We start from the raw sequence: 10,362 nt of genomic DNA, 5'->3' as shown, positions 1-10,362 counted from the left end.
CTAAGAAGGCTGAGCTCCGTCCTGGACTCAGCTTGAGGTGCAGAGTCAACCACAGTGTAACCTCTTCAGGAGGGAGCAGTTTGATTAAATGGCATTTTCTTGAGTGGGGGAGGGAAACATGGGGGGAAGGACCCAGTAGCCATTGGAGATGTGAAATTAAAATGAATTTTGGTCATTTTAATAAATATATATCAAGGAAATTTCACTTTACTACAACAACACATTCGTATACAAGCATCTAATATTTAAGCTTAAAACATCAAGTGTTTATCAAATATTGCAAAAGAGCAGACATTACTAGACTATCTGGGTATAACACAAGAAAAATCATTTTAAAAAAATTGGTCCTTGTGGACAAATGTCTAAATGATGATCCTACTCATACACTGTATGAATGAGATCTATATTTAATATTATTATTAATAATAAAAAAAGCTTCTGTCTTGGAGAAATCAGGTGGGACTTATACTTTCTTTCTTTGTTATTCTTCACAATGATAACCCTTACAAACTTATCTGTTCCAACTCACCTGACTGCATAAAGGTTATCATTGGTCTGCATCCTACTCTCTTTGTGGTCACTCTGCCTGGGAGGGTGAGCTTTTTCCTGTGACCACTGGGCTTACTCATGAAAACTGTCCAGTTTGCAAACGTGACTGTGGGGTGCACACCACCACCGAAAACAATGGCAGTCCCGGAGGACTCCAGCTGAACCCGTGAAACCCAGAGCAGGAAGATTCTGACCCAGAGTCCCGGCTGACTCCAAGACGAAGCTGAGTGCAGCCCAGGGCGGTGTCCCCCTGGGGACCCTCGTGCCCTGCGCCGAGCTGGCCGCTCCCCCAGCACAGAGGTGAATTTCACCCTTTGGACAAGAACCAAGCAGAGAAGATGTCGTTTGAGTGCATGATGCTGTGGGAACAGGCAGCTATTATGAGTCAGCCGTGGCTTGGATGTGGCTATTTTGCTGAGCACATCCTGCCAGTTGTTATGGGGACTGTGGGAACTAATTAATTTGGTGGATCCAAGACTCAAAATACTCTCGGTCCAACCCCGACTAATGTCTTCTGGGCATTTTAAACAGCACGCTTTTGCAGATGGTCTACCTAGGGCTGACTAAATGTTGTCCTTAGCTACTGAAATCTCAGCTCATTTCTCCAAAATGTTCTTTTTCAAAATTAAACCCCTTACATTCATTCAGATAAAATCCTGTTTATCGCCACATTATGGATTAACATTGTGCTTTTTGCTTTCCTTTCTTGTCTTTTTAAATCAACAGCAAAAGTCATAGAAAACTCCGGCATGCTTTTGCAATCTAAAAGAGAGAAATTATGCGAAACAGAATAAAGTATAAAACATGCCACTGGTTCATGAACTTCATTATACGAAGAAGGAAAAAAAAGAGCCCCAGCAACAGACAGTTGCCATAGTAACACTCAAGCATCGAATGCTTGTTTACAAGAGACATCTCTCTATTGTTTCTTAAATCCCTTCCTAAGGATGGCAAATCAAAAAGCAATTGAGCATCAAAAAGGAAGAACAGAGATGTTTGAATAGGAAGTTGAACTCAGTACTTCAAAGGTTAAAGGTTTCTAATAATATTGATCCACCCTGTGGGGTTGTGTTTTTTTTTTTTTGTTTTTTTTTTCTCTGTTTAGGTTAAATCCCTGCTGTATCAGTGATTTATACTTAATTTTCACGCTGGCAAAAATTAAGACAAAAAGTAAGGCACCAAAAAAAAACCTGCCCTGTATAACAACAAGCCTCATTAGTTGTTACAGCCGAGGTGAAAACATGCAAGTACTTGGGCTGCATGTTGCGTTTCTGATCAAGATCCCATAAACAGGTTATTTCTTTATGCTATGTCCTATTTTGTCAGTTGAACAAGACGCTGAATCCAGGAATTCAAGAGTATCAGTACAAACGTAAGGATGGTTTATTCCCAGTCCATGAAGACGGTCCTTTGTCAGAACAAATACTGAGTTACAAGGAGCACATCGCCCTTGCTGGTAGCATCAATTTGTTTACCAGACTTCTAATTCCTTGGTAAACATAATGGAGGTTCTTCTTAATTAATGGCAGACTTCTTGGGGGCGGGGATATATAAAACAATATGTTTTCCCCATCTGGCTGATTGGTATTTTCAGTAACGAAAGCTACACCATAGCTGTACAGACTACAGTGCTAAGCAGTAACGCAACTGCGTTCTTTATGAAGTCTCCATATTTATAAATAGCCCGCTGATGCAGATCATAGAGACGCTTTATGCAATCTGCTCTCCAGTCATTTAGAACTACATGTAACGTTTGTGGCATGATTGTATCATTTGTAGAAAACTATAAAAAATCCATTCAAAATAAAAATTTGATAGACAAACGAACATGCTGCGCATGCTTCAACAGAGCAAGAAAGATGCCTCATATTTTACTTCCTTTGCTGCAGCACATTTTATTACTTGGTAAAGGTTCCTTTTTCCTTAAGGATTTTTTCCAAGATTCACTTATGCTGCTCTTCTCATTACATCCAGTCTCAAAATAGTCGTAAAATTTGCCTTTACACTCGAGAGCATGGGTGCCTCTTACAGGTTCACAGTTTAGGACGACGCTCTCTCGCTCAGGTTCATTACCTCCTTTCTCATCATTAAATTTTGCCTTTTCCTGATTAGTGTGAGACCTGGCATTAGTGATGAATATTTCATTAGCAGGTATCTGGTCATCACTCCTGTAAGAAGAGGCACTGCCAATGTCATAATCCACCTGCTGGGAACAGCTTGGCAAAGAAATGGAGGGGGAAGAGGAGGAGGAGGAGGAAGAGGAGGAGGAAGAAGAGGAAGTATTTTCTGTACTAGCATTAACAGAGTAGGGTAGATTTAAATAGTGACTGCCGCACTCTTGATAGAAGCAGCACGTGTGGAGCTTCTCGTACTCCTCCTTTGCCATCCGAAGGCGTTTTCTGTATGGACAGTCCTGAGGCACAAACCACTCTTGCGGTGAGGTGCTGCTGAAGGAGCAGGCGGAGAAGCACCAGTTGTTCTGCATGATGATTTCTCCGTGGATTCTCTTCATTAGGTTGTTGATGAGGACAGATCTCCGCAGGTAGACTTCAGGATCATCAATGAATTTCAGCTTTTCCAAAGACATGTAAAGAATATGGGCCCGCTCCTCAAACACGGAGATTGTCTGAAAATGCAAAAGACAGAATATATGGAACTGAAGGCAACCCGTTTCGTTCCAGGCCAGGAGAAAGAAAATGAAGCAAAGTATTCCCCCTGCACTGCTACTTTTCCCATTCGCTTTCTGAGGCGCCTAAAACTGGTTTTTCATTTTGCACACCCATGAAGCCGGGAACCTGCTTTTTCCTGGCCACAGCATTCACCCAGGTTTAGGAAGTAAGTAGCTGAGCATTACACCCCTGAGGCAATCACAAGGCACGAATCCAGGATGGGAGAGTGAGATCCAGATGCACACATCTGGCTCTTTATTTGCATTTGGGGTTAGAACGTAAAATCGGTGTGCAGTTTTGCTCCAGTGATGGCTGGGGACTTTTTGAGGTAAATTGACCCAATTCCATCATCCCCTGTGGGGCTTCTACGAAGCTCAGAAGCCAAGTGAAGGTCCCCTCCTGCAGCCTCAGGGTTGGCAAGACGCAGCCAGCAGCCCTCGCCTCACGCTGCAAGCGTTGGAGCATTTCATCCGCTGCCAGTGGAAGAGGCCCTCCAGCGAGGAGGTCGCCATTTGCCAAGCTCCCTTACACTGCTCTTGTGTACAGAAGTGCAGGAAGGGAGGGAGGCAGGGAGAAACCCATCTCTCCAAGCATCCCAGCATCTGGAGAGCAGCTGTTGGCCTGCGTCCTACACCCTGTGCTCTACAGGACTGGTGGGAACGCAGATAGGCAGGGACAAGGTCAGGAAACGAGGAGTGGATAGGGATTTGCAGAAATCCTGGCTCGATGCCCACAGATTTGTTCTCCCTTCCATGGTCCTTCCAGGACTCCCTTTCTCAGCACTGGCAGCACGAGCAGGTTACTGCCCCCGGGAGGCCCCGGATTCTGCGCTGTAATCGCTACCCTGGGAATCAAAATAAGAGAGGGGGCAATGCATGCTACTGTAAGCACTATTAACTAATTTTCATTTTTAGTAAGAATTTGGTTTGCGTAGGAGGAGAGCAGCACAGCACAAAGAGAGACTGCTCTAAATCCCCCCCATCTGTGGCTTGATCATTCTTCCCTTTCCCACATGGTTACAGCATTTTTGCAGAGTGGAAGTCGTAGCTATGAAGACTGAAAGAGCTTAAAGCACAGCTGCTTTTCACATCCATTCAGCTCTCCTCGGCCCTCTAGCTCTTTCCACAGCCTGGTCCTGTCTGCAGGGCTTAGAAGCAGGCCAGTGCCTCGTAAAAACAAAAGTGGGCCGTGCTTTCATGTGAGTTCACAGCCGAAGCTCTTCTTTGTTAGAGAGAGTAATTTTCTGTAATAAATGACTCATTTTAAATCATATTAAGCCTATAGGTTAATTTGCATCCTTTATACCTGCTGCAGCAATAGTCAGTGAAGCCATAAAAGCCTGGAGCAAACCAGTAAGCCTTGAACTGTGATCCTCCTGGAGATACATCCTGGAGGGTCACCAGTAGGAACAAGTTGTCAAACTACAAACGTCTGCCAACAGCCCTCCGGAGAGGGGCCCTGGGCCCTCCCGTCATACACTCTATGGGACAAGGAATCTCAGAACATAACTCTTTCTTTACCGGGCAGCAGAGGTAAGAAATTCACAGAAATCTAGTGGGCATCCTCCCTTCCCCAGAGCTCAGTGCTGCAAAGTAGAAAACACACTCGTGTCGACCAGAAGAAACTGGTGACCCAGGGTTTCTGCCGCGATACACATCTACAACAGCACAAAATGATGTCTGGGACAGGTCTGTCTTACCAATGCCTCCACAATTGTTTTTTTATGCTGTTAGAAAGGGGTAAGTAACTATTCCTCCTCTTTGCGAGGAAAATAATCACCGATACAAAAATCCAACAATCTAGCCGAGAAAAAAAATGGTTGAAATCAAGAGCGATGTGACATGTGACATGACATAGGAGACACTCGCTAACAAGAGCACATTTTTTGACACCCTCGGTGCTATTTGTTCATCACTCTGGAAGCAGGCCGGACACCTTCTGGAATTAATGGTGGGGCAGGTTTCCACCTTCCTGGTCAGGTACTTATTTCCAGCCAACACTATTTGTAGCTGAAAATTCTTTCGGCTACTCTAAGGTCCTTGGGAAGCGAGCTCGGCGTTACTGCTCGCTTCTCCCCTGTGGAAATCCCTCCAGCGAAAACAGGATCCCACTGGGCAGACCTGCCCACCCAGTGCCCGCAGCAGGGACCAGGCACTCTGTTCTCCCCACAACTCAGAAGGCTGCCTCTGCGACGCAGGGAAAGAGAAGGTATAAACTCGTTCCGCATCTTGATCTGTTTTATCTTTCTGTCTCTGGGGCGCTTGTGGTACCACCGCCTCCCATAAGCTGGGTGTAAATCAGATCCTATGGCGGCCTCTCTATCGCCAATAGTACTTGGGTAGCACCGGGCCGCCGTGGGCCAGGTACGATCCAGCAAGGTAAGGATGGGATCTCAAGGCACGCGCTATCCTTAAGCACATCACTCCAGGCGCTCAGTTCCCTACAGGACTGAGCCCTTAATGAATGAGAGCATAAAATCTTCCATTAAAAAAAAGTTAGATTTCAATTTTTGCATTCACTGGCCTAGGAAATGTTTGCCCTAATCCCTCCCCTGACAGTATTCATTAAAAAAAAAATATGCTTTCATTTACTAATCTGTTCTTTTGGAGTTATTAGCTTTTTAATAAACAGGATTAAATACTGAAGGAGCTTGTACTCGCTTTCCAAGTCATTCTGTTTTTCTAGAGGATCTGTAAGCCATTTGGGGTACCTGGAACCTATTACTATTTTCTCCCCTAGAAAAAGTTTGGAATGAGTGGGGAATCGTGGGCCCTTTTTATTGATGTTCTTCCTTTCTGTCGTTCTCATGCTGTTATGGAGCTGTTTCTGTAAGCACGATATAAACTAGCTAAGAACAAAATAATCTGGAAAAAAAAAAGTTATTCTCAGCATTTCCATTTACAGTTGTTACAAATGAAGGAGCGGCTTTGCTTCTTAAGCAATTCGATGACAATAAAACAATAAATGCGAACAAGTGACAACTATTCGTTTCTGAGCAAACAGCTGGATCTTTCTCCTAATTTCAGCAGAGTGTTTCAGCCTTCTGGAAATGGGTCAATCGGGTGTTACTAAGCGTCTGAAACTCGGAGTAAAAATAACGACTATTAGAAAACATACTTTATGTGTACAGCTGCTGAGCGGTGGATGAAAATCCTCTTCTTCCACATATTTCCTTTTAAAGTATGTGATCTTGGATGTTGTTACAGGATTTGAAATTCCCCTGTAATGCGATCCTGCGGGTAATAAATCAGATATGACAAATGACATGCGGTTTGCCGGAGGTTCTCCAAACAAAATACTTTTCGTTTCCCTTCGCGCTACAGGAGAACTCCACCGCGTATTTTCCCATCTATCGGCAGCGATCGGGAATAAACCCTCACCTGAGTCCGGCACGGCTCGCCGGCCGCGCCCGCGCGGGGGGCTCCGGGCACCGGGGCGGCCTCGGGCACCGGGCGCCCCCTCCGCGCGCTCGGCGTCGGCAAAACTTTCGCCGCGGCCGGCCGCGGGCGCCTTCCCCGGCGCGGCCCCCGCTGCCCGGGCGCCACGGCGCCCCGAGAGCCCCGCGCACCTGCGGCCCCGCCGCGCTCGCCCGCGGGGGAGCCCCCGCCTCCCGCCCGCCCCGGTCCGCGGACAAACCCCCGCGTCCCCCGCCGCGGTGCCGGGGGGCGCGGCGGGGCGCGGTGCCTACCTGCGGCGGGGGGCCCGGCGGCCGGCGGGGCCGGGGGGGCCGGGGGCGGCGGGGCCGGGGCGGCGGGGCCGGGGCGGCCGCAGCAGGGCGGCTGCCAGAGGGCGCGGTAGGCGGCGAGGTCGGCGGCTCCCTCGGCGGCGATGGGGCGGCCCAGCCGCTGCATGGGCAGCACCAGGGTCATCGCGGGCGCCGGCACCTGGAAGCGAAGCAGCGCGGTCAGCGCCCGGCGCCCCCTCACCTGCCCCCGGCGCCCCCTCACCTGCCCCCCGCCCCGCGGCGCCCCCCGGCGCCCCCGCCTCGGCCCGCACCAACTGCCCGCGGGTGTATCTCGCACACACGCACCGGCGCTGGGTTGCGTTTTTTTTGTTTTTTTTTTCCCTTCTCACGGCAGGAAGGAGACCGGAGCCCTCTCCCACAAAGGGCGCGGGGTCTCCAGCCCCGCGAGTTCGGGCGCGCTGCCCCCACGCCGCGCCCCACACCGCGCCCCCCCCCGGGCCCGCTCCCGCCGCCCCGGCCCCGCCGCCGCCGCCGTCCCGTCCCCGCGGCGCTCACACACCGGCACGGATCCGCTCACTCGCTTCCCATTCTCTGCCGGCGGTGCTGGCACGGCGCGCTCGGCACCGCCGGGGGTGCGAGTCTCTGCGTGTGCGTGTGTGTGCGGTGGGGGGGTGTGGGTGTGCGTCGGGGTGTGCGCGTGTGTGTGCGTGTGTGTGTGTGCGGCGGGGTGTTGCGTGTGCGTGTGTGGGAGAGCGAGCGAGCGCGCCCAGCAGTTGGGGATCGCGTTTCTTTCTTCTTTCTTCCCTCCCAACCGAAGCAGACAGCAGAGACTTAGGTAGTTGTTTCCACTAGCCCCGATCGGACTGAACTGGATCTGCCTCCAGTCAAAACACTGCGAGACTAAGACAGAAAATTGGCTCCGGTTTCAAGCCGTGAGTTGCAGTCCCACCGGAGCCAAGCACAACATCGGCGGAGCAGGCGGAATATTAAGCAGGAGCGGGGACTCCGGGGCCAGCGCCAGGCTGCGAGCTGCCTCCTGCCGCGACAGCAGGCGGGAGGGGAGGGGAGGGAGCAAACTTTCTGCGAGGGGCAAGGGATGAGTTCATAGTCACCTACTTCTTGGCAGAGGAGCGCGGAACAATGCGCCCAGACACGGCCCGGCCCCTCCCTCTCCTTCTTCCTCCTCCTCCTCCTCCTCTCTCCAAGAAAGCGGGACGCAGTTTCCCCTCGGTGCAGCCCCCCCGGAGGAAGATGAGGGCCCGAGCGAGCAGCGGGAAGGAGGGGCCGCAGGTGGGCAGGTGGAATTTCAGCAACTGCTTGTGTTAGCAGCCGAGCGCTCTCTAACAAGAGGAAAAAATAAACCGCAGCAGAAGAGGGAGGAAAAATAAATCATTCACATCTGCCACTTGTTTTCTTAAATCCTGGAAGAATGCACAAGGCTGCTACTTTATGAAGAAATGGGCTTCCAGCGTGCGCTAACCCTCTGTTCCTTGGATGTGTGCGTGCGTGGCTCTGCCCCACGCTCCTCAACGGGCAGAAAATGGGAGGCGAAGGGGAATTCCACAGGCGTGCAGTTTGCCCTAGTAAAGGCCACCAGACCTCGCTGCAATCGTGCTGAAGGGAGCCTAAACCCCTTCCTCAGAATCGGTTCACTGGTCATGTGCTCATGTGGCCCTCAGCCCTTTTCCTGCAGTAGCCCATTAAGGCCATCTTGCTTTTCCTGGGCAAAGAAGCGATGACAGGCGCAAGGGCAAGCCACTCAACTGGCCCACTGGAAGCTATCCCTGACACAGACAATACTTATTCCCCACACCTTTTGTTACCAGCTGAGTACCCACACATGGAAAAACCGGTCAAAACAACAAGTGGGTCAGTCTGCTGACCTAAGAACAGGGCCAAAAAGTGGCCCAAGAACAAGCTAAAATCTCATATATTTTGTGGCTGAAAAGATTACGCCATCATTAGAAAGCACCCATGGACTCTTCTCATTAATCTGCACGGAGGAATCACTCACAGAGAGACATCAATCTTCTCATGTTGGCATGATGTCAACACTCAGTGTTTGTCCTTAGAGAATAAGGGTTGGAAGACGCTCACTGCTGCTTTAGGAAAGTCAGGATTTCTTTGCTCGTAATGAATTCAACATCTCTTTGTGGAATTTTTTATGAGAATTGGAGATTTCGACTGTGCATTTTTTTTTACCATATTTCATCACAAATAGGTCTTTCTATGCTTAAGCAGAAACGAGGGAGGGAGGGAGGGAGGGAGGGAGGGAGGGAGGGAGGGAGGAAGGAAGGAAGGAAGGAAGGAAGGAAGGAAGGAAGGAAGGAAGGAAGGAAGGAAGGAAGGAAGGAAGGAAGTGTTGGGATGCCTTCTGCACAGTTCTCTTGATTTATCTTGAAAAACTGAGTTCTCTGGACAGCTAGTAAAGTAAATGAACTGATTCTGCTATTTACAACATGCAAAATTAATAGAGGCAGACCAGTTAACTTCTATAAATGGCTACTGTCCATGCTCATTCTCTATGTTTTCAAACTGTATAAAAACCAGGCATAAATAATAGAGCTTCCCTAGGAAAAAGAAAAAAAAAAAAAACCAACAACAAACTCAAACCAAAAACCCAAGCAGAAATCCAATGCCCCAGACCAAGCTTGTAGGTCTCAGCATGTGTTACAAATCTGTATAGGTGGTACTGAGGTACAAAATAAGTCCCACTGTATAGCGAAGGAATTGCTTCGGCACACAGAAGCTGAGAACTAGGCTTTTAAAAGGCTGTGACTCTAGGCATGTCAGTTGTTCCCGTTTGATTTTTCAGAAGCACCAATTTCCAGCTGCTGCAAATGAGTGGGAAGGGAGCTGCGAGTACTCAGAACGTGAGAACAGTCAGCCTCCTCAAAGGTGAAGTTGGACATGGCAGAACTGAAAGCCTGAAGTATGAGATGAGATGGTATTTACTGCAAAAGTACTACTGGACCTGAGTCCATAAACAGGACCTCTGGCATCGCTCCTGGAGAGCCAGCCTACTGTTTTTCCCCATTAAGGGTGGCAAAATCCACTCCGGAGTATCTTGCCAGAAGTCACGCAGCAAACCAGTGTCAGAGCCAGAAATAGAACCAGATCTCATCATCCACCAGCCGTAAGCCCAACCCATTTATATTACATTATCGTGTGCAATGGAGGGATTTCATCCAAAATCCCGTTTGTTTCAATGAGACTTTGCAGAACAGCACACGCATTGTTACATTTCCATTAACGCCACTGGAAATAAAGGATGAAAGATGTACATTTGAGCATACAATACATTCACTATACAAAATTACAGCAAAAGGTTGACACTTGGGGCTGGATTCAATTTTGAAAAATCCATTTGGGAGCCTTGTGAGGGCTTCAGTGGCATGGAAGCCAGGCACAGTTTTTTATTGAACCCAGCCCTCCATCCTTAGGCTACCACAATTTTTC

At 49.1% G+C, this 10,362-nt stretch overlaps 1 protein-coding gene across 1 annotated transcript; it reads right to left on the bottom strand.

The window, feature by feature from the left end:
- Positions 1–244: 244 nt before the first annotated feature.
- Positions 245–8,044, bottom strand: SERTAD4 (SERTA domain containing 4). The gene is made up of 4 exons (XM_074926048.1): positions 7,463–8,044; positions 6,907–7,102; positions 6,336–6,451; positions 245–3,175 (listed from the first exon to the last, which is right to left on the bottom strand). The coding sequence occupies exons 2-4, from the start codon at positions 7,085–7,087 to the stop codon at positions 2,414–2,416; spliced, it is 1,059 nt and encodes a 352-aa protein (XP_074782149.1). The 5' UTR covers positions 7,088–7,102; positions 7,463–8,044; the 3' UTR covers positions 245–2,413.
- Between the last annotated feature and the right edge of the window lie 2,318 nt (positions 8,045–10,362).

Source organism: Athene noctua, chromosome 1, assembly GCF_965140245.1.
Source record: "Athene noctua chromosome 1, bAthNoc1.hap1.1, whole genome shotgun sequence".
Taxonomy (NCBI): Eukaryota; Metazoa; Chordata; class Aves; order Strigiformes; family Strigidae; genus Athene; species Athene noctua.
This window is presented reverse-complemented; position numbering and strand designations above follow the sequence as displayed.

What these genes read in the sequence shown, in the direction of transcription:
- SERTAD4 (XM_074926048.1), bottom strand. Translation starts at nt 7,087, where the DNA reads ATGACCCTGGTGCTGCCCATGCAGCGGCTGGGCCGCCCCATCGCCGCC. An exon ending in CGCCGGGCCCCCCGCCGCAG is followed by an intron (nt 6,452 to 6,906) that starts GTAGGCACCGCG and finishes TATTACCCGCAG; the next exon opens with GATCGCATTACAGGGGAATT. An exon ending in TCAGCAGCTGTACACATAAA is followed by an intron (nt 3,176 to 6,335) that starts GTATGTTTTCTA and finishes TTGCATTTTCAG; the next exon opens with ACAATCTCCGTGTTTGAGGA.